This window comes from Tursiops truncatus, chromosome 1, assembly GCF_011762595.2.
Source record: "Tursiops truncatus isolate mTurTru1 chromosome 1, mTurTru1.mat.Y, whole genome shotgun sequence".
NCBI lineage: Eukaryota > Metazoa > Chordata > Mammalia > Artiodactyla > Delphinidae > Tursiops > Tursiops truncatus.
Window position 1 is genome coordinate 40,332,510 of NC_047034.1, and position 24,897 is coordinate 40,357,406.

Sequence of the window (24,897 nt, forward strand, 5' to 3'; positions counted from 1 at the left end):
AAATAAATTTATTTATTTATTTTTGGCTGCGTTGGGTCTTTGTTGCAGTGCACAGGCTTCTTGTTGAGGTGGCCTCTCTTGTTGCAGAGCACGGGCTCTAGGCACACGGGCTTCAGTAGTTGTGACACGTGGGCTCAATAGTTGTGGCTCGCGGACTGTAGAGCGCAGGTTCAGCAGTTGTGGTGCACAGGCTTAGCTGCTCCACGGCATGTGGGCTCCACACACATCCCAGACCAGGGATCGAACGCATGTCCCCTACATTGGCAGGCGGATTCTTAACCACTGCGCCACCAGGGAAGCCCCTTTGCCCAACTTTTAATTGAATTATATGTCTTTTTATCATTGAGTTGTAAGAATTCTTTATATATTCTTGATATAAGTCCCTTTGTCTTTTCACTTTCTTGCTGGTGTCCTTAGAAGCACAGATGTTTTTAATTTTGATGAAAAGTCCAAGTTATCTTTTTTTTTCCCTTACTGCTTTTGGTGTCATATCTAAGAATCCTTTCTAAATCCAAGGTTATGAAGATCTACCCTTATGTTTTCTTTTCAGAATTTAATGGTTTTAGTTCTCACATTTAGGTCTTTGACCCATTTTGAGTTAATATTTGTATGGAATGTGATGTAAAGGTTAAAATTTACTCTTTTGTGTGTGTCCCAGCACTATTTGTTGAAAATACTATATGTTTTTCTCATTGAATGGTCTTGGTTCCTTTGTTGAAAATCAGTTGGCACATGATTTTATTTCTGGACTCTTAATGCTATTCCATTGATCTGTCTATCTGTCTTAATCAGCACCACACTGTATTGATTACTGTTGCTTTGCAGTGTGTTTTGAAATGGGGAAGTATGAGTCTTTCTACTTTATTCTTTTTATGTTTTATATCTTGCCTTCCCAACCTGCCTCTAAACTCCTGAAGGCAGTAAATCATCTCTAACTTTCAGAATTAACCCCAAAGGATTGGTTTTCAAGATTGTTTTGGATATTCTTGGTCACTTGCAATTGTAAGGCTTAGGTTATTGATTTGTGATCTTTATTCTTTCTTATATAGGCATTTACAGCTATATTTGTCCCTCTAAATACTGTTTAAGCTACATCCCATATGTTTTGTGTCTTCATTTGCATTTGTCTCAAAGTATGTTATGATTTTCCTTTTGATTTCTTCTTTGATCAACTAGTTATTTAATAGTGTGTTGTTTAATTTCCTCTTACTTTTGAATTCTCCAAATATTCTTTCTGTTTTATTGAGTTATAATTTTATTCCATTGTGGTCAGAGAACATGCTTTGTATTATTTCTGTGTTTTTAGATGTTTTGAGGTTTGTTTTATGACCTGGCATATGGTCGGTCCTGGAGAATGTTTCATGTGCACTTGAGAATATATATTCTGCTGTGATAGGGTGGAGTGTTCTATAGTAAATAAAAATTTGTAGTGTTCTTTAGAAGTCTGTTAAGTCTAGTTGGTTTATTATGTTGAACAAGTCTTCTGTTTCCTGTTGATTTTCTGCTTCAATGTTCTATCCATTATTGAAAGTGAGATATTGGACTTCCCTGGTGGCGCAGTAGTTAAGAATCCGCCTGCCAATGCAGGGGACACGAGTTCGATCCCTGGTCTGGGAAGATCCCACAAGCCTCGGAGCAACTAAGCCCATGCGCTGCAACTACTGAGCCTGCGCTCCACAGCCCGCAAGCCACAACTACTGAGCCTGCGTGCTGCAACTACTGAAGCCCGCGCATCTAGAGCCCGTGCTCTGCAACAAGAGAAGCCACCACAATGAGAAGGCCACACACCGCAAGGAAGACTAGCCTCTGCTTGCCACAACTAGAGAAAGCCCACACGCAACAACGAAGACCCAATGCAGCCAAAAGAAAAATAGTGAGATATTGAAGTCTCCAACTATTATTAAGCTGTCAGTTTTTCCTTCATGTATTTTGGCATTGTGTTAGTAGGTACAAATATCTTTATAATTGTTTCATCTTACTGATGAATTGACCATTTTATCATTATAAAATGGCCCTCTTTGTTTCTAGTAAATTTTTTTGTTTGCATTAAAGTCTGTTTATCTGATATTAGTATAGCCACTCCAGCTTTCTTGTGATTGTTTGCATGATATATCACTTTACATCCTTTTACTTTCAATCTGTTTATATCTTTGAAGCTAAAGTATATCTTTTGGAGACAGCATATAGTTAGGTCATTTTTTAAAAAATCCAGTCTGACAATCTCTGCCTTTTGATTGGATTGCTTAATCCATTTGTATTTAATGTTATTTATATGGTTGGATTTATATCTGCCATTTTATTTTTTTGTTTTATATATATGTCATGTCTTTTTTGTTCTGTATTTTCTCTTTACTGCTTTCTTTAATATTAAGTTTATATTTTCCAATTCAGCATTTATGTTTGTTTAATTTTTTTTCACTGTATCTTTTTTAGTTTATTTTTAGTGATTGCTTTTGGGCTTACTATATGCATATTAATTTATTGGAATCAACTTCAGATTTATATTAATTTAGTTCCAGTGAGATAATAGAATCATTACTCCTATATTCCTCTATTTCCTTTTCCTCCTTTTTGTGGCATTATTGTTATACAGTTACATTTATTGATGTTACAAACCCAATCATACATTGTTATAATTATTGTTTTACCATAAGTAGTTATTTCTTTAGCCCAGTACAGTTTTGCTCCCACCCACCTCCTTTGTACTGTTACTGGCAAATATATTAGGTATCTATATGTTAACGACCCAACAATACATTCTATACATATTATTTTATACAATTTAAAAAATCAATTAAGAGAGAAAGAAAAAATATGCATTTATACTCTCTTTTATAATTATATAATTACCTTTACTGTTGCTCTTTGTGTGTGTGTGTGTGTGTGTGTGTGTGTGTGTGTGTGTGTGTGTGTGTGTGAATTTGAATTACTTTCTGTAGTCATTTGCTTTCAGCCTGAAGAAATTCCTTTAAGGAAGGTTGGCTAGTGATAAATTCTCTCATTTTTTTGTTTATCTGGGAATGTCTTTATTTTGCCTTCATTTTTTAAAGAGAGCTTTGCAGGATTTTTGGTTGATGGCTTTTTTCTTTGAGCAGTTTAAATATGTTATTCTGCTGTTTTCTGGCCTCTACTGTTTCTGCTGAGAAGTCAGCTGTTAATCTTATCCCTGTACAATCTGTTTTTCTTTTGCTGCTTTCAAGATTTTCTCCTGTCTTTAACTTTCAGCATTTTTACTATGATATGTGTATTTGTGGATCTCCTTGAATTTTTCCTTCTTGGAGTTTGTTAAGCTTCCTCAATGTGTAGGTTAGTGTTATTCAATAAATTTGGGAAGTTTTCAGTCATTATTTCTTCAAAGTTTTAAAATTTTGCTCCTTTCTCTCCTCTTCTTATGGTACTCCCATTATGTGCATTTGTCAAACCTGATGAAGTCCCAAGAAGCTCTATTCATTTTTCTTCATCTCTTATTTTTTCCTCTCTGTTCTTCTCATTTCCTAATTTCTATCATTCTATCTTCAAAGTTCTGTAATTCTTTCTTCTGACAGTCATATCTACTGTTGAGCCCCTCTGGTGAATTTTCCATTTTGTTATTATACTTTTCGATGCAGAATTTCCGTTTGTTTCTCTCTCTCTGTGTGTGTTAATTCTGTCTCTTAATTGGTATCCTCTATTTGATTTGACATTGTCACATCTTCTCTACTTCTTTAACCATGGTTTCCTTTATTTCTTTGAACATATTTACAATAGCTGCTTTGAAGTCATTTTCTGTTAAATCCAACATCTAATTTCTCTCACAGGCAGTTTCTGTTGCCTTTTTTTTTTCCTTAGTGTATAGGTCATACTTTCCTGTTTCTTTGCACATCTTGTAATTTTTTTGTTGTAAACTGGACATTTTAGACAACATAGTCTAGCAGCCCTGGGTACTGGTCCTACCCTTTGGGGCCTGTTACTGTTGTTTGTTTGTTTAGTGACTGGGTGACGTTTTCCTCCACCACAGCATTAAGCCTCTGGTGTTCCTCAGCAAGGCAGCTTTGGGTATGCCCATAGTCCCCCTGAGATAACAGTAGTTGTGACAGGGCTCTCTTTGTCTTCTCCTGACCACAGCCCCAGCTTTAAATTCCAGTGACTTTCATCTAATTGCTTACTTGTTTTCAACAATGCCATGGAGCATACTTGTTCTACAGAGCAATCCAATCAAATTTGGGCTCCTTTGAAGGAATATTTCCTGACATCAGTGTTTGATATTTGTTCTGACACCAAGAGGGCTCCTCCAAGCTGTTCCTTTCCCTGGTGTTGACCTGCAAACTAGCCAGCCTAGAGTTTAGCCTTATATCCTCATTGAATCTGCAAATGTCTCCATTACCTTTTACCACAACCTCCATTGTTTTGAGGGGTTAAGCTTGAATTTAAGCTTGAACTTTCCCATGCTCTGTTGAAAATGCAGTCTTTGGAAAGAGACATAGCTTGCTTCCCCACTACCCCACTGCCCCAGGCAAAATCTCTGAGCCAGGGCTCTGGAGCTGGTGGTGGGGAAAATAACAGACTTCTCTCTAAGGGACAACACACTTTAGGAGCTGAACGTGAGGTGGAGAGGGGGCAGTAGCCTGAGATCTTGGCTTTTCCTCTTCCAATATGGAACCATAGCATTACAGGCCAAGACTCAGGTAATCAGGGCTCCAGTATTCTCAGTGAGTGGTTCTGCACCAAATATAGAGTCTCTGTCCCAGAAATACAGGTTGGGGAGAAGAAGGGAGCCCCTCTTTTCAACTACACTGGCCTGGAAATTGGCCTCAGCAACAGGTAGCTGTGGGCAGAATGAGAAATGCCAGCATTCTGCTCCACATCTGAAGAAAGCTGTCTGACTGGGAGCTGGAGGTAGAGGGAACCTTGTGTTCTTTTTTTTTTTTTTTAATTTTTTACTTTTATTTTTGGCTGTGTTGGGTCTTCGTTGCTATGCGCAGGCTTTCACTGGTTGTGGCGAGCGGGGGCTACTCTTCGTTGCGGTGCGCAGCCTTCTCATTGCGGTGGCTTCTCTTGTTGCAGAGCAGGGGCTCTAGGTGCGTGGGTTTCAGTAGTTGTGGCATACAGGCTCAGTAGTTGTGGCTGGCGGGCTCTAGAGCACAGGCTCGATAGTTACGGCACACGGGCTTAGTTGCTCTGCAGCATGTGGGATCTTCCCAGGCTAGGGCTCAAACCTGTGTCCCCCGCATTGGCAGGCGGACTCTTAACCACTGCGCCAACAGGGAAGCCCCAAGCCTTGTGTTCCCTTTTTTTTTTTTTTTTTTGAAGCCTTGTGTTCTTGACTGCACCTCTCTGGAGTGGAGTTTCTGCCTACTGAGCTGGGAGGAGGCTGTCTTGGTTTAGATACCAAGACTGGCTTTTCTTACTAAATTTTCATAGATATTCTTGGATAGATGTTTCCTCATTTACTTTTTTGCCTTAGGACCATTTCCAGAGGCTTTAAAAGGTTGTTTTAAAAATGATTTTAATCAGCTTCACTGGAGAGCAGGTCTGTGGAGCTCTTAACCTTGTCTTGCTAAAAGTTGATCTCCCTGTGGTCTAAAAATTTAGCTTCTTTTACAGTAAAAATTAGTACTTTACAATTATCTAGGATTTCATAGCTTACAGGTATGTAATAATGCCAGTAAATTTGAAAACTTAGAGGAATTGGGAAAATCCCTTAATAAACAGCTTTCTCAAACTGACACAAGAAGAAACAAAAGTCTGAATAAGTCATATCTATTTAATTGAATCCTCATTAAAAACCCTGTCAAGGACATTATTAAAAAAGATAATTACAGACCAATATCCCTTATGAGCATAGACGGAAAAATCTTATACAAAAGTATAGCAAATTGAATTTAGCAACATATACATAGGATGATACATCATGATCATGTGGGATCTATGCCAGGAATCCAAGGCTGGTTTACATTAAAAACTGATTTGCTGAATAAATAGAATAAAAGAGAAAAATCATATCATTACTTCAATATAAATAGAAAAGTAGAAAATTCCTTTTCTGTATAGTTACCTTCTCTCTAGTACTTTTCCATACAAATTCCAGCCACCTCAGTAGCCCTGATCTACTCTGTCTATTTAGCTCAGTAAGGCTGCTGGCTATTTTGAAGCTATATTGCTTCTCCCTATGCTGCAATCTGGAAAGTGTTAACAGGTAGAACTGGTGCAATTATGGGAGTCACTCTGTTTTCCTTCTCTCAGGGATCGAAGTCCCATACTACCTGATTTTCAACATCTGAAAACAATTATTTCATATATTTTGTCCAGTTTTCAGTAGTTTACTATAGGAAGATTAATCTGCCAGAAGCAGAAGTCTTGGCCACACTTCTTGTCATCCTTATGCAATGGGTATGAAGTGATGTATGGCATTTCATACATAAATTCATATACATAGTTTATATAATACATATTTACATTTTTCTCCTTACCAGTGTAGTTAAATGTCTTTTCATATGTTGATTGGTCAGTTGTGTTTCATGTGCCCTTCTATAGGTTTATTTGCCTTTTTCTTACTGATTTATAGATTTTTTTGTGTGCATTCTGGATACCATCCAGAGTTGGTTATAAAACACTTAAATGTTTTATAATTTTCCTATTCACATTTAGTTTTTTAGTTCTCTTAGAATTAATTTTTATAAATGATGTGAAGGAGGGAATCTAATTTTTTTATATGCATAGACAGTGGTCCTTGCATAATTTATTTTAAAATTCCCCACTGACTTTTTAAAACACCAATTCTATTATATATTAACCTCCTATGTATGTACGCTGGCATGTTTCCAGGTACCTTATTCACGCCCCCCCCATGGTCTTTTTGTCTATTCCTGCACAATATCATTTAATTTTGTTTTTTTAAATAATTTTATATATTTTATTTACTTGGCTGCATTAGGTCTTAGTTGTGGCACATGGGCTCAGTAGTTGTGGCTCACAGGCTCCAGAGCGCAGGCTCAGTAGTTGTGGTGCATGGGCTTAGTTCCTCCACGGCATGTGGGATCTTCCCGGACCAGGGCTTGAACCCGTATCTCCTGCATTGGCAGGCGGATTCTTAACCACTGTGCCACCAGGGAAGCCCCCACCATTTAGTTTTAATTACTATATGTGGTAAGATGACTGTTCCCTTCATCTTAAAAATCATGTTGGCTATTCTTGGCTCTTTATTTTTCCAGACGGATTTTAAGAGCAAGTCTTCAAGTTCCAACAAAACACCCTGTTGCAATCCAAACTTTATTCCCTGTATAGAATCATTGGAGAAGATGTTGAATATTCTCATCCATGGATACAATGTATGTTACTTATGTCTTCGATATATTTCTTAAAAGTTTTATAATTTTCTTCATAAAAGTCATATTTGTCCTTCGTTAGACCTCTCAAATTACTTGCCCCTGGAACCCAGTCACCATATTATGAGGAAGCTCAGGCCACATGGAGAGGTCACATGTGGGGGTTCTGGCACTAGCCCCAACTAGTCCTTCAGCCAAAGGCCAGAATCAACTGCAAGACATATGAATGATTGAGTCCTCACATGAGTCTAGTCCCTAGCTTTCTAGTTTTCTAGCTGAGGCCTTAGACATCATGGAGCAGAGATAAGCTGTCTCTGCTGTATCCTGTCTGAATCTCTGACCCAAAGAAATCGTGATAGATAGTATAATAATTGTTGTTTTAAACCACTAAAGTGTGGGATAATTTATTATTAAGCAATAGAAAATTAATACACCAGACATCATTCTGATTATGGATTGGTTTCTCCTGTAGGTCTGCCTAAGGTCTAATTATATTCTAATATAATTAGAGTATTTTAATATATTACATGGAATAATTTCTCATCCTAAATTAATAAATTGGCATTTATTACTGTGTCATGAGCTTGGCTAATTTATATTTGTATTGTGTATAAGAAGAAACCATGTATTTGCATGTATAAGGCAGAGGAATAAATTCAGACATTGAAAATTCATCATGAACACCATGGGAAATATACCCATGTGGTTGAGAATGAGAGTTTTCACGTTCCATGATATTTCTGTAGTCAGATACAGTTGTACAATGTTAGAAAACCTGAACTTGTCTTAAATACCTCTTGATTTGGTGGTAGTCTTTCTAAATAGGTTTCGTAAACTGACACCAGAGAGTACAGTGTAAAACTTCCTTATACTTTTCTAAAGACTCTAATTTACTTCAAAAAAATTCTTACGAAGTTTTCTAATAACAAATGAGTCAGTGTGATCAGCTAGGCTATGTACTCAACTACATAGGTATTATTTTTCTCAAATAGTTTATTTGTGAACCTTGAGGTCTCTCATGACTCGAAGATATTTCCAGGAAGAATCCACCTTGGAAGTCACATAGCCTCACTTTTATGACCCAGACTTGGAAGTCATGTAGCAGCACTTCTGCAATACTCAGTCTGTTCCCTAGAAGCCAGTCACTTTAGTCCAACCCACATTCACAGGAGAAGTAGGCTCCACCTTTTGAAGAGAGGAGTGTCAAAATAATTTGTGGACTAATTTTAGAACTACTACACTTGATAGGCATGGAATTAGAACAAGGGAAGTTTTATAAATATTTAATGTTATTAGGCTTAACATACCTGATTCTCTGTCTCACAACAGAGGATATAGTCGTGTTTAATGGTCCTGGTAGACTTAAAATCCTTTGGCTAAAGCTTTTTACTCATTGGGTAGTATTTGGATGGGCATTGTCTTTATTTGCTTCTGCAGAGAATGAAGAATAATGATGGGAGAGTGCATCCCAACCAGTGCATGTGCAAATAGGCCATTTGGGGAACTTTAAGTATCAGTATAAATGGAATGTGGGATGTAAAGGGGGGGATGATGGGAAATGAAGTTGGAAAGGTAGTGCCCCTCAGTTTCTCCTCCTCTCCTTTTACCCTCAGCTTTTGTCATCTTTACATTTTTAAGGCTAATAACATTTTCTGTAGCCATAATTAAGTTTTCTGTAAATTGTAAGTTAATTCTAAAAGTTGAAAGCCAGTGAACAAGGTTTATATTGTGTGACTGTGTAGGCTTCAGAGCTGCATAATGTAATTATATTTCCTTTCTTATATACTATTTTTAGTATTTCCTGGAGTTTCTAATTGTCTTTTTTTTGCACCTTTAACATACGGTTTTTTCCTCCAAATCTCCATGTGGTAAGATATCCTAATGATTCTGCTTTAGAGACCACTCTCATGGGGCCTTCTTTCCTCCTGCTCTAAACTGATCCACTTGTTCTCTAGTCCTGCTTTCTTGAATTTCCCTAATTCCTGGATTCCATTCCTTTCTCTTTCTCCCTATTGCTACATCATGTCCTCAGAATTTCCTATGAAAGGATATGAGGGTGCTAAGTTTTCCAAGTATTTGCATGTCTGAAAATGCCCTTTTTGAACCCGTATACTTTATTGATACTTGGCTAGTTACAGAGTTCTAGATTGGCATAAGAATTCTAGTGGCAGGGCTTCCCTGGTGGCGCAGTGGTTGAGAGTCCGCCTGCCGATGCAGGGGACGCTGGTTCGTGCCCCGGTCTGGGTAGATCCCACATGCCACGGAGCGGCTGGGCCTGTGAGCCATGGCCGCTGAGCCTGCGTGCCCGGAGCCTGTGCTCCACAACAGTGAGAGGCCCGTGTACCGCAAAAAAAAAAAGAATTCTAGTGGCAGAGCCCCATTATATTCTGGCATCACTCTTGCTGATAAGAAGCCTGATGGAGATCTGCCTCTGGTTCTTTTTTGCGTGACTTTTTAATTTGAAAGCTTTTACTCTTTTTTCCTGGGCATCTGAAATTTTGGTGTTAACTAAATTATCCCTTTGTTTAGGTTTTTTTCCTCTGTTGATTTAGTTTTTTTTCATGTTATAGGCTTTCCTCAAATATCTGGTGATCCTTTATAATCTGTTGATACGTATGAGTGAACAAAAAAAAAGTCACTTCAGAAGTTGGATGGGATTTGTTGACGGTCTAGTTTTGTTTAGAGTAATCGGGCAGGGAACTAGTTAAAAGCTAGAATGTATGAATATTTCTCTGGGACTATTCAGTTTCTTTAGGGAAGAACTTTCCAGGTTTTGTTTTTGTTTTTTTGTTTCTTGGGTTTTCTTTTTGATTTTGTTTTTGCCTGGAGCATGAATGCTTCACTGTCTTTTGGAGTGGGGTAGTAAACTGCATAGCACATACAGATTTATGTCATCCCCCCTATTTTCAGTTCACGTCTTAATCCGTCTTCTATTTCATCTGGTGTTTCTAATCTGTAGTTCTGTAGGAAACTCACCTGTAATACCTTTTCTGTTTATTCTAGGATATGAGTTCCTCTTTTTTGGTTTTGTCACTTACCACTTAATGTCCTTCGAATTTTCCAGAAATTTGATTGTCTTTTGCCTGGGAGACCATTCTTCTATTCTCTTTGATATTGTGGATTTATCCCTCTCCCTCCCTCCCTCCCTCCCTCCCCCCCACCTCTCTCTCTCTCTCTTTCTCTCTTTCTCTCTCTCTTTTTTCTGGTCTAATCTTCTAGAGCAGGGGTCCCCAACCCTGGGCCTCAGACGAGTAATGGTCTGTGGAACTGGGCCACCCAGCAGGAGGTGAGCGGCAGGCGAGCAAAACTCCCCATCTCTCGCATTACTGCCTGAACCATCCTTACCTTACCCCCAAACCCCCCACACCCCCCGGGTCCATGGAAGAATTGTTTACCGTGAAACCAGTTGCCAAAAAGGTTGGGGACTTCTGTTTTAGAGTAAAGGGAAGGAGATAAACAAATTTGCCATTTTTAAGTATATGCATTGTGATCTGTAAGTGGGTAAAGATTTAGAAGATAGCTATTAAAGGAACAGTTGACATTTCAAAGACAGTAGTTTTATATAACACTTGTTTTCCTTGCATTCTAGGTGATTTGAATCCCATTTTTATTACAGATATTCTTTGTGATCTTGGGCGTGCTATGTAGTGTGGGATCTTATTGTATTTTACATATTGTACAGCAGTGGTTTACAGGGTTTTTTTTTTTTTTTGACTGAAAACTATAACAAGAAACACATTTTATTTTACAACTCAGTTCTCATATAATGTTTCATAAAATAACACTCTTACATGCAATATGCTGATATTTTATATTTATTTTAAGTTCTGGTTGTGACCCACTAAAGTTATCTTATTCTACCCACTAACGCATTGCAACCCACACTTTGAAAAACAGTTCTCTAGAGCACTATTTTTTAAAGTGTGAGCCAGATACATCTTCAAGTTGAGTACTGAAAAAACTTAACAATTTAGAGATAAGTAGGAAAAATCTAGCTGGGCTTTTGTGAGTTTTAAAAGTTGTGTTAATAATTCTCCAAAGATGAAATGCCTCACTTCTCTAGAATTATCTTGATTCTCTCTCTGCCTAAGGCCATGGATCTCAACAGTGGTAAGAATTCTTGAGTCCGATCAAGTTTCAGTCATAATAATAAAATAGAAGATAGTTAAGTTTTTAAAGAATTCATCTTGAGAGGGCAGACAGCAGAAGCAAGAAGAACTACAATCCTGCAGCCTGTGGAACAAAAACCACATTCACAGAAAGATGGACAAGATGAAAAGGCAGAGGGCTATGTACCAGATGAAGGAACAAGGTAAAATCCCAGAAAAACAACTAAAGTGGAGATAGGTAACCTTCCAGAAAAAGAATTCAGAATAATGATAGTGAAAGAATGGAGGCAAAGATCGAGAAGCTGCAAGAAATGTTTAACAAAGACCTAGAAGAATTGAAGAACAAACACCTAGAAGAATTAAAAAACAAACAAACAGAGATGAACAATACAGTAAGTGAAATGAAAAATACACTACAAGGAATCAATAGCAGAATAACTGAGGCAGAAGAATGGATAAGTGACGTGGAAGACAGAATGGTGGAATTCACTGCTGTGGAACAGACTAAAGATAAAAGAATGAAAAGAAATGAAGACAGCCTATGAGACCTCTGGAACACCATTAAACAAAACAACATTCGCATTATAGGGGTCCCAGAGGGAGAAGAGAGAGAGAAAGGCCCTGAGAAAATATTTGAAGAGTTTATAGTTTAAAACTTCTCTAACATGGGAAAGGAAATAGCCACCCAAATCCAGGCAGTGCAGAGTCGCAGGCAGGACACGCTGGAGAAACACACTGAGACACATAGTAATCAAATTGACAAAATTAATGGCAAAGAAAAATCATTGAAAGCAACAAGGGAAAAAACGGCAAATAACATACAAGGGAACTCCCATAAGGTTAACAGCTGATTTCTCAGCAGAAATTCTAAAAGCCAGGGCTTCCCTGGTGGCGCAGTGGTTGAGAGTCCGCCTGCCGGTATGGGGGGTGCGGGTTCGTGCCCCGGTCCAGGAGGATCCCACATGCCGCAGAGCGGCTGGGCCCGTGAGCCGTAACCACTGAGCCTGTGCGTCCAGAGCCTATGCTCCACAGTGGGAGAGGCCACAGCAGTGAGAGACCTGCATACCGCAAAAAAAAAAAAAAAAAAAAGAAAAGAAACTCTACAAGCCAGAAGGGAGTGGCATGATATATTTAAAGTGATGAATGGAAAGGGGTTTAAAGGGATGAAAAGGAACCTACAGCCAAGATTACTCTACCCAGCAAGGATCTCATTCAGAATCAACGGAAAATCAAAAGCTTTACAGAAAAGCAAAAGCTGGGAGAATTCAGCACCATCAAACGAGCTCTACAACAAATGCTAAAGAAACTTCTTTAAGTGGGAAACGCAAGAGAAGAAAAGGACCTACAAAAACAAATGCATAACAATTAAGAAAATGGTAGTAGTAACATACATATCAATAATTACCTTAAACGTGAATGGATTAAATGCTCCAACCAAAAGACACAGGTTCGCTGAATGGATACAAAAACAAGACCCATCTATATGCTGTGTACAAGAGACCCACTTCAGACCTAGGGACACATGCAGACTGAAAGTGAGGGGATGGAAAAAGATATTCCATGCAAATGGAAATCAAAAGAAAGCTGGAGTAGCAATACTCATATCAGATAAAATAGACTTTAAAATAAAGAATGTTACAAGAGACAAAGGAGGACACTACATAATGATCAAAGGATCAATCCAAGAAGACGATATAACAATTATAAATCTATATGCACCCAACATAGGAGCACCTCAATACATAAGGCAACTGCTAACAGCTCTAAAAGAGGAAATTGACAGTAACACAATAATAGTGGGGGACTTTAACACCTCACTTACACCAATGGACAGATCATCCAAAATGAAAATTAATAAGGAAACACAAGCTTTAAATGACACAATAGACCAGATAGATTTAATTGATATTTATAGGACATTCCATCCAAAAACAGCAGATTACACTTTCTTCTCAAGTGCGCACGGAACATTCTCAAGGATAGATCACATCTTGGGCCACAAAACAAGCCTCAGTAAATTTAAGAAAATTGAAATCATATCAAGCATTTTTTCTGACCACAACGCTATGAGATTAGAAATCAGTTACAGAGAAAAAAACATAAAAAACACAAACACATGGAGGCTAAACAATACGTTACTAAATAACCAAGAGATCACTGAAGAAATCAAAGAGGAAATCAAAAAATACCTAGAGACAAACGGCAATGAAAACATGACGATCCAAAACCTATGGGATGCAGCAAAAGCAGTTCAAAGAGGGAAGTTTATAGCAATACAAGCCTACCTCAAGAAATAAGAAAAATCTCAAATAAACAATCTAACCTTACACCTGAAGAACTAGAGAAAGAAGAACAGACAAAACCCAAAGTTAGTAGAAGGAAAGAAACCATAAAGATCAGAGCAGAAATAAATGAAATAGAAACAAAGAAAACAGTAGCAAAGATCAATAAAACTAAAAGCTGGTTCTTTGAGAAGATAAACAAAATTAATAAACCATTAGCCAGACTCATCAATAATAAGAGGGAGAGGACTCAATAAAATTAGAAAAGAAAAAGGAGAAGTTTCAATAGACACCACAGAAATACAAAGCATCCTAAGAGACTACTACAAGCAACTCTATGTCAATAAAATGGACAACCTGGAAGAAATGGGCAAATTCATAGAAAGGTATAACCTTCCAAGACTGAACCACGAAGAAATAGAAAATATGAACAGACCAGTCACAAGTAATGAAATTGAAACTGTGATTAAAAATCTTCCAACAAACAAAAGTCCAGGACCAGATGGCTTCACAGGTAAATTCTATCAAACATTTAGAGAAGAGCTAACACCCATCCTTCTCAAACTCTTCCAAAACATTGCAGAGGAAGGAACACTCCCAAACTCATTCTATGAGGACACCATCACCCTGATACCAAAACCAGACAAAGATACTACAAAAAAAAGAAAATTACAGACCAGTATCACTGATGAATATGGATGTAAAAATCCTCAACAAAATACTAGCAAACAGAATCCAACAACACATTAAAAGATTCATACACCGTGATCAAGTGGGATTTATCCCAGAGATGCAAGGATTCTTCAATATACGCAAATCAATCAGTGTGGTACACCATATTAACAAATTGAAGAATAAAAACCATATGATCATCTCAATATATGCAGAAAAAGCTTTTGACAAAATTCAACACCTATTTATGATAAAAACTCTCCAGAAAGTGGGCATAGAGGGAACCTACCTCAACATAATAAAGGCCATACATGAGAAACCCACAGCAAACATCATTCTCAATGGTGAAAAACTGAAAGCATTTCCTCCAAGATCAAGAAAAAGACAAGGATGGCCACTCTCATCACTATTATTCAACATAGTTTTGGAAGTCCTAGCCACGGCAATCAGAGAAGAGAAAGAAATAAAATGAATGCAAATTGGAAAAGAAGAAGTAAAGCTGTCACTGTTTGCAGATGACATGGTAGTATACATAGAGAATCCTAAAGATGCCACCAGAAAAATACTAGAGCTAATCAATGAATTTGGTAAAGTTGCAGGATACAAAATTAATGCACAGAAATCTCTTGCATTCCTATACACTAATGATGAAAAATCTGAAAGAGAAATTAAGGAAACACTCCCATTTACCACTGCAACAAAAAGAATAAAATACCTAAGAATAAACCTACCTAGGGAGACAAAAGACCTGTATGCAGAAAACTATAAGACACTGATAAAAGAAATTAAAGATGATACAAACAGATGGAGAGATATACCATGTTCTTTGTTTGAAAGAATCAATATTGTGAAAATGACTATACTACCCAAAGCAATCTACAGATCAAATGCAATCCCTATCAAATTACCAATGGCATTTTTTACAGAACTAGAACAAGTCATCTTAAAATTTGTATGGAGACACGATAGACCCCGAATAGCCAAAGCAGGCTTGAGGGGAAAAAACGGAGCTGGAGGAATCAATCTCCCTGACTTCAGACTATACTACAAAGCTACAGTAATCAAGAAAATATGGTACTGGCATAGAAACAGAAATGTAGATCAATGGAACAGGATAGAAAGCCCAGAGAGAAACCCACGCACCTATGGTCAACTAATCTATGACAAAGGAGGCAAGGATATACAATGGAGGAAAGACAGTCTCTTCAATAAGTGGTGCTGGGAAAACTGGACAGCTACATGTAAAAGAATGAAATTAGAACACTCCCTAACACCATACACAAAAATAAACTCAAAATGGATTAGAGATCTAAATGTAAGATCGCACACTATAAAACTCTTAGAGGAAAATATAGGAAGAACACTCTTTGACATAAATCACAGCAAGATCTCTTTTGATTCACCTATTAGTGTAATGGAAATAAAAACAAAAATAAACATATGGGACCTAATGAAACTTAAAAGCTTTGGCACAGCAAAGGAAACTGCAAACAAGACCAAAAGAGAACTGTCAAAATAGGAGAAAATATTTGGAAATGAATCAACAAAGGATTAATCTCTAAAATATATAAACAGCTCATGCAGTTCAATATTAAAAAAACAAACAACGCAATCCAAAAATGGGCAAAAGGCCTAAAATAGACATTTCTCCAAAGAAGACATACCAATGGGCAAGGAGCACATGAAAAGCTGCTCAACATCACTAATTATTAGAGAAATGCAAGTGAAAACTACAATGAGGTATCACCTCACACCAGTTAGAATGGGCATCATCAGAAAATCTACAAACAGCAAATGCTGGACAGGGCGTGGACAAAAGAGAACCCTCTTGCACTGTTGGTGGGAATGTAAATTGATACAGCCCCTGTGGAGAACAGTATGGAGGTTCCTTAAAAAACTAAAAATAGAATTACCATATGACCCAGCAATCCCACTACTGGGCATATACCCACAGAAAACCATAATTCAAAAAGACACATGCACCCCAATGTTCATTGCAGCACTATTTACACTTGCCAGGTAATGGAAGCAACCTAAATGCCCATCAACAGACAAATGGATAAAGAAGAAGTGGTATGTATATACAATGGAATATTACCCAGCCATAAAAAGGAATGAAATTGGGTCATTTTTAGAGATGTGGATGGATCTAGATACTGTCATAGAGAGTGAAATAAGTCAGAAAGAGAAGAACAAATATTGTATATTAACACATATATGTGGAATCTAGAAAAATGGTACAGATGAACTGGTTTGCTGGGCAGAAATAGAGACACAGATGTAGAGAACAAACGTATGGACACCAAGGGGGGAAGTGGCGTGGGGTGGTGGTGGTGGGATGAACTGGGAGGTTGGGATTGACATGTATACACTAATATGTGTAAAATGGATAACTAATAAGAACCTGCCCTATAAAAAAAAAAGAATTCATCTTCCAGTCAGATTTTAACTATTATGTGTTTTGCAAACATATCTGTTCTTTAGATAATTCCTTGATTGTGTAGCTTTTCTTGCATCTTTTAATACTTTACATGAAGAGCTTTTTATATTGGGGATTTAATAATATTTTTCAGACGAGCACTTTTAGTAAATCCTTAGCTCTGATATTGTTAGTGAAGAGATGCATATAAATATGAATATAATATATTGGTGTTTCAGGTCTGTTACATTATATTCTTAAGTTGTGATTAGGTTTCTTTGAAGCAACATAAAGACTGAAGACATTTAAGATTGTTGAATATGCTATATTGTGATCATAAATGGTGGTCTGAATTGCTCCCAGATCAATACTTAGGGGGAGGTCAAGGTATGCTAATAGGTTTGTGTATAGGACTGGGTTTTTCTCTTTGCTTATTTATTTATTTATGTTTATTTTAATATTTATTTATTTGGTTGCTTGGGGTCTTAGTTGTGGCTTGCGGGGTCCTTAGTTACCGCACGTTGGCTCCTTAGTTGCGGCAGGCAGGCTTCTTAGTTGTTGTGGCATGCGAACTCTTAGTTGTGTCATGAATGTGGGACCTGGTTCCCTGATCAGGGATCGAACCAGGGCCCACTGCATTGGGAGTGCGGAGTCTTATCCACTGCGCTGCCAGGAAGTCCCTCTCTTTATTTAAATGGCCGTCACCAGGATCTTAAATGCTCATCTCTTATTTGGTCATGATTCATATACACATTTTGGAAGAAATTAATATTTATTTGAAATAGGTACAGTGTCATCTTTCCAAGAAGTCCAGATTTAAACTGCTCCAACAAAATTTTGGGGTCTCCTGTAATTAATTTCAGAGTGACTAGCAAATACTGTGTTGTACTTGGGGCATGTTGCAAAACAATTACATTGTCAGCATCCACCATTCCAGTTGCTATATGATGTAGCACTGTAAGGTATTATGAATTTTTCCTGTGAATTAGTATGTTTCCAGGGGTATTTTTATTTTTGAACCTCTAAGTGGAATTCTGATGGATAACATCAGTTAATATTGCAGGGAGAATCCCAGGTGAGGAAGTTATCACTATAGGAATCAGAATGGATATTATTATCCACATGTGAGAATGGCAAATGGATAATCAACATAAGCCTAGTAAAAATAGCCAAGTAAAAACAGCATGTGACCTAACTGCCTAAAAGTAAGGCATTGCCATACTGAAACACCACTGAGTATGACAGACTTCATTTGCAAGCATGCTTGTAATGGGGAAGCTGAAGTATAAAGTGGTCAGTGTAGATACTGTCAGTGCTTTTTACATTTAGTGAACAGAATTTTTTTTTTTTTTTTTTTTGGCTGCGTTGGGTCTTCATTGCTGTGCACGGACTTTCTGTAGTTGTGGCAAGTGAGTGCCACTCTTCGTTGCAGTGTGCGAGCTTCTCTTGTTGCGGAGCACGGGCTCTAGGTGCACAGGCTTCAGTAGTTGCAGCACGCAGGCCCAGTAATTGCAGCACACGGGTTTTAGGGTGCGTGGGCTTCAGTAGTTGTGGTGCGTGGGCTCAGTAGTCGTGACTCACAGGCTCTAGAGTACAGGCTCAGTAGTTGTGGCGCACGGGCTTAGTTGCTCCACGGCATGTGGGATCTTCCCGGGCCAGGGATCAAACCCGTGTCCCCTGCTTTGGCAGGTGGATTCTTAACCACTCCACCACCAGGGAATTCCCTAGTGAACAGAATTATTACCCATTCTTTTCCTCACAAAGTATTTATTATTCATATTTATGAAATATAGCCAGAATGTAGTCTGATCTTTTTTCAGCTTACTGAAATATATTTTTTGCTTTTTGTCTCTTTTTCTTATAAGAAAATTCTGAAAATTGATGTTTCAGAAAGGTGCCTAAGAGTTGGGATTAGGGGCTTCCGTGGTGGCGCAGTGGTTGAGGGTTCGCCTGCCAATGCAGGGGACGCGGGTTTGTGCCCCGGTCTGGGAGGATCCCACGTGCCGCGGAGCGGCTGGGCCCGTGAGTCGTGGCCGCTGAGCCTGCGCGTCCAGAGCCTGTGTTCCGCAGCGGGAGAGGCCACAACAGTGAGCCCGCGTACCGCAAAAAAAAAAAGAGTTGCGATTATATTAAACATCGACAAGTGTGAAATATTTTATAATTTTTTAATGATGAAAACAATGATCTCATCTTTTCTTACTAGGGTAACCATTATAAAAATGTTTTCGATCTATATGAAAAGATTGCTTGTCTTGAACCTAGAAGTAGGCCAGCCAACAGTAGGCGACAGGAGCATTCTCTTCTCTCACCTAACCTTTTACAATCTGATCACCTCTTCCACCGCTGTTTTACCTTAGTTGCCAAGCAACTCAACACAAAGTGATTAAATATAGCAGTCAAATACCTTGTAATATCTATAGCTTTCCTGCTTTTAATTAATCCTGATTTTATTTTTAATTGTTCTCCTTATATTTAATCTTGTAAGTGCTCTCAAATTCTTTTTGACTCCAGGTTATATAGAGAATAGATTGTGTGTATATGTGTGTGTGTGTGTATGGTAAACAACCATACCTTTTACATTTGTTTATCGCCTGATAGCATTATTTTTTAATGTTTTGTATCTTGTCTTCCCAACCTGCTTCTAAGCTCTTGAAGGCAGGAAATCATCTCTAACTTTCAAAACTAACCTTAAAGGACTGCTTTGAAAGTTAAATAAATAGACATAGGAAACAGTTGTATTTGGCATGAAGGAAGCGCTAATGTTCGCAGCATTATGTTTTATTATGTAGCACAGTAGACTGTTCAATAGAACATGTATTACCTACAGGAGGGGTTAGGTAGGAAAAGATTTTTCTATTCCCTAATACCTAAAAATAATTGAGGTTTGGACATTTCTATTTCAACTCAGAGCCAAAGGAGTTGAAATGTTAACTGCTTTCTAAATATATCTAATGTTTGGGAAAATCCAGATGTGACCTGTTCCATCCAAATATTAGGTAATGCTGGGATATAATTCTGGAGGAGAAAGCAACTTCAAAAAAAATCTTTAGGCTAAGTAGCGGATTACTAAATGGAGAAGCTATGAAAAACATTAATTTCTTCCCAAGGAGACTCAAGAGTTAGGTGCCCAGAAAGAGAAACTTCCTAAAAAAAAGAAAGAAGAAAAAAGAAAAAGAAACTTCCGTTTTATATATAACATGTTCCTGAATCTACTGTTTGTCAGTCTTGAAAATCATTTTGTGTCTTCTAACATGTTAGCTGTAGGCTACTAGCCTGTGGTAAGAAAAATGCCTTCCATTTGTATCTCCTTTGACATATATGCACTCACCTTCATGATCATTATTTCATTTAATCCATTTAAATCAACCATCAAGGTAGGGTATTGATAAAAATGGTCATTGTTATAAATTCTTAAGCATAGATATGATGTAATAATTCACTATTTATGCCAGCTTTGATATGCAGCCTCTTTTCCTTGTTCTATAGCCTATTTTAATTCAGTGCATAATCTTATTCTTCAAATTCAGAGTTTTTTCTACCATCAAATACACATTTGTTGGCTCCTTATATACCCTATGCTAGAAGTAAAAGAGATAAAAAGGAAAGCCTGCTCAGTGAATGATCCTTGCCCTTGAGGAACCTGAATTCTTTTGATGAGTGCTAAAAGAAATATTCATTAAATACAGGCCCAAAGTTAATGCATGCTCAAGTGTTATGACTAAGATTGTATTATAGATGTCCAGAGAAGGGAGGGATCAGTTTACCCTGACCTACCTAAGGGAAATTTGGTGGAGAATGTGAGATTTCAGTTTATTCTTTTTTATTTTATTTTTTTTTTGCGGTATGTGGGCCTCTCACTGTTGTGGCCTCTCCCGTTGTGGAACACAGGCTCTGGACGCGCAGGCTCAGCGGCCATAGCTCACGGGCCCAGCCGCTCCGCGGCATGTGGGATCTTCCCGGACTGGGGCACGAACCCGTGTGCCCTGCATGGGCAGGCGGACTCTGAACCACTGCGCCACCAGGGAAGCCCTCAGTTTATTCTTAAAGGGTGAGTAGGATTTGGAAACATAGGGGAGGAATCTGGTAAGGTATTTCAGGTAGGGAAGAGTCTGAACAAAGATATGGCCTTTGGAGAACAGAGAGAGGAGTGATTTCACATAGAGAAGGTGGTTTGGAGGCGGAAGGAGAGAATAGCACTGGCTATCTAAGGTGATCTCTGATTGAACTGGGATATTGTATGAGTTTGTATTTTTTTAGCATAAGGAAAAAAAGGTTAAAAATATTTTAAGGGGCTTCCCTGGTGGCGCAGTGGTTGAGAGTCTGCCTGCCGATGCAGGGGACACAGGTTCGAGCCCCGGTCTGAGAGGATCCCACATGCCGCGGAGCAACTAGGCCCGTGAGCCACAACTACTGAGCCTGCGCGTCTGGAGCCTGTGCTCTGCAACAAGAGAGGCCGCGATAGTGAGAGGCCCGCGCACTGCGATGAAGAGCGGCCCCCCCTTGCCGCAACTAGAGAAAGCCCTCACACAGAAATGAAGACCCAACACAGCCAAAATAAATACATACATAAATAAATAAGTAAAAAAAAAAATTTTTTTAACTCTCTTAAACTGAGTTACCTTCTAAAGGTATGGCACCTATTTCCCCAAACCATCATTATAATGGAATTTAACTATATATAAAGATATGTGTTATAATAGACAGTATAAAGCTATACAATAAGGATGTAGATATATTTATAAATAGATAGAGTTATTACTGAGTAATGGAGAGAACTATGGGGATTTCTTGTACAGTGTGAGTTGAGAAGGATTCTTACAGCCCAAATTATTACCCACTTCTCTAATGTGTAATACATACCCAATCTAATAAGTTTAGCCTGATTAGGAAGCTTACAAAAAGGACAGGTGTCCATCTTCTAGTTTTTCAAGCCAAGTATTTGTATTAAGCAGACGTCTGTTTAGTAACTGAAATAAACTAAATACCAATCTTAAGTGGATACCTTTTTAACTTTAAGGGAGAAAACCCCAAGAGAATTTAAGAAAAAGGCCATTTAAGATACGGCTAACGTCTCAGGGAATGAGCAGATTCTGCTTAGAATAACTGATGGTCGTTTTGGGATGAACTAGTATAGTGAATTATGACTGGTAAGATTATATGCAGTGTGTATGCCGGATGGTGCTTCACTCTCACCCGCAGTAGAATGAGGTTTAATAAACTTCTGGGTAAAGATAACTTTAACAAATTACTTGGTATTGAAAGTAGTTGCAGATTTAATGGTCTTTTTTTAAAAAGGATACATAAAAATGTTCCCACAAAAGAACAGTTCAAATAAAGGTGTTCTTGAATCAAAAACTTTATGGAAGTGATCATCAAAAATGTCATGTACTCTGTCAATATTACATGAACTCTGACGCCTGTCTTAGGATTGTAGACCTTGGCTTTCATGTAGCAGAGAGCCATTATTGATTTTGGAACATAGAGTGTTATGCAAATTCTTTATAAGTGTGGCACTACCACAGAAGAAGTTTCTGCTGGCATAGCCATAAATGGGTTGCAGCAAATTCAAAATTTTTTTAGAATCTTTATATTTTTACTTCAAAAGTCATGTGAATTTTGTTGTTCTTTATAATATATCTATGTTTGTTTTTTTGTAAATATTATGTTTCAAGTTATTGAACAAAATTGACTAATCAAAAGGATATGCTGTATTTGTCTTTTTTGTGTGAGTGGGCTTAGGATATCTTACCTGCTATATTTTAGCAGTACCTTATCTAGCTCAGCTTTTTAAGGACAGCACTTGAATATAGCTGCAAAGTAATTTCACTTGGCTTCCTGCCCCAGAGGAATTAAAAAGCATGGGCATACTTGGTTAGGTTATCATCTTTATGAAGATTTCTAACTCTATCTTTATATAAAGCAGGCATTGGTTTTGAATGAAGGAATACTGTTGTATACTATGAGCTCAGTATCAGAATACATGATTTTTAAAAATTTAATCTCAGTAGTTCAAGAAACAAATAATTGAGCTGAATAACTGAAGGTCCTTGTTTATAGATTTGAAATTCAGAAGTGAAATTTCATTACTTTTTTTTTTTTTTTTTTTTTTGCGGTACGTGGGCCTCTCACTGTTGTGGCCTCTCCCGTTGCGGAGCACAGGCTCCGGACGCGCAGGCTCAGCGGCCATGGCTTACGGGCCCAGCTGCTCCGCTGCATGTGGGATCTTCCCAGACCGGGGCACGAACCCGTGTCCCCTGCATCGGCAGGCGGACTCTCAACCACTGCGCCACCAGGGAAGCCCTTCATTACTTTTTGAATGTTGCAAACAAAAAGATTTAATACATTTGTTAGAATCAAATGATTATAATGTGCCCATATTTTTGTACTCAGTAGAAGATAAAACAATAAACATTTACTGAATGCATGTTGTGTGGCAGGTACTGTGCTAGATAATGAGAGGGCGGAGGGAGGGGGAGAGAGAGAGAAAGAAAGGGAGAACACTTGTTTCCTGTCTTTGGGGGCCTCGTAATCTAAGAGTATAATACATGTAAAATATAACTGCCATATCGCACAGTAAATACTACAATAGAGATAGCACCTAAGATACATTTGGGTCAGTGTGGATTAACCAACCAATTTAGCTTCAGTGCCATAGAGAAAGCTTCTGAGAGTGGAATATGCTTATGCTGAAACTTAATAAATGGGGAGAGTTCTCAGGGTGGAAATGTGGGAAAAGGGCATTCCAGGCAGAGGAAACAGTGTAAAATCTTCAGGAAATTGCAGAGAGCATGGTTTAACTAAAGTGAAGGTGCATGCTAGATAGTGTTGAGAGATGACTCTTGGCCGTAGGCAGCTTCATTTTGTATACAATCCTAAGGAGTTTGAACGTCATTCTGTAATTTTTGGAGGATCATTGAAAAGTATTGAGTATGATCAGAATGATTCTCATTTTAGCAAGATTTTAGCTTTTGAAGTAGCTTAGAGGATAAATCAGGAATCGCAGGTTATGGCCCCAGGCAAGAGAAGCAGTTAGGATGTCATTGCTGTAGTCTAAATGATGAATGTGAGGGCCGTTAAAGTGGCAGAGGGAATGACAAGAAAAGGATAGATTCCAGATAAGTTAAAGAAACGGAATCAATAACATTTAATGATTGATTGTGGGTAGTGAGAGAGGAGGAAGATAGAAATTCATGTCTGGCGTGAATAATGGGATTAGATGGGTAAATTTCTCACTAGATTTTTGAGAGAAGTTTTACTTTATGTACGTGAATAGCTTCTACAAAATTGGCAAACATGAAGGTAACTTCTGAGTAGGTCATTTCTAAGTTTCTCTTTATTTTTATTTACAGATGCCACTTCAAATGAACAACAAGAGCTTTTCTGTCAGAAGCTGCAGCAGTGTTGCATACTCTTTGATTTCATGGACTCTGTTTCAGACTTGAAGAGCAAAGAAGTTAAAAGAGCAACATTGAATGAACTGGTTGAGTATGTTTCAACTAATCGTGGTGTAATTGTTGAATCAGCGTATTCTGATATAGTAAAAATGGTAAGCCTCTAGACTTAAGTTCCTCAGATTTATATAAATTCAAGTAAGATCTGAGGTGTAATTATGATTTAATGAGACTGATTTTTAATAAATATACAATAATTAATGTGCTCAAAAGAATGTTTTTTTTAAATAGTCCATTTGAAAGATTATCCATCCATTCCAATGATGGTGTCATTGCTTTATAATAGTTTGGGAATTCAAAAGCCACAATGGCTGGTGGCTACCACATTGGATAGTGCATATCTAGAGCTTAGGAGAAAGATATAAGCTCAAGATAATACAGATTGATAGATAATTAACATGCAGCTGAATAGCTGTGGAGGAAGAACATCTAAAGGGGGAAGAAAAGACCAATGAAAAACTATGGGGCTCTCAGCAGTGGATAAGGGAGTCAGGTCTAAAATAAATCTTATTTAGGACATTTTGATATCATATATGTAGATTCTATAACACTGAATTTTAATCAAAACGTGGGACCTTTAAGAAGTTAAATGATGTAAACAAAAGTTTGAAATATCTGCTGTGAAAAGTATTGAAGTAAGGTTGTTTAGGATACTGTTTA

General features: G+C 37.9%; 1 protein-coding gene across 1 annotated transcript in view; it reads left to right on the forward strand.

Annotated features, from left to right (window-relative positions):
* The window catches only part of PPP2R5A (protein phosphatase 2 regulatory subunit B'alpha), a 91,886-nt gene that overhangs the window by 23,733 nt on the left and 43,256 nt on the right, over positions 1-24,897 (forward strand). The window contains exon 2 of the mRNA XM_019952544.3: positions 24,136-24,332. Coding sequence (XP_019808103.1) covers positions 24,136-24,332 — 197 coding nt within the window. The remainder of the gene's footprint in view (positions 1-24,135; positions 24,333-24,897) is intronic.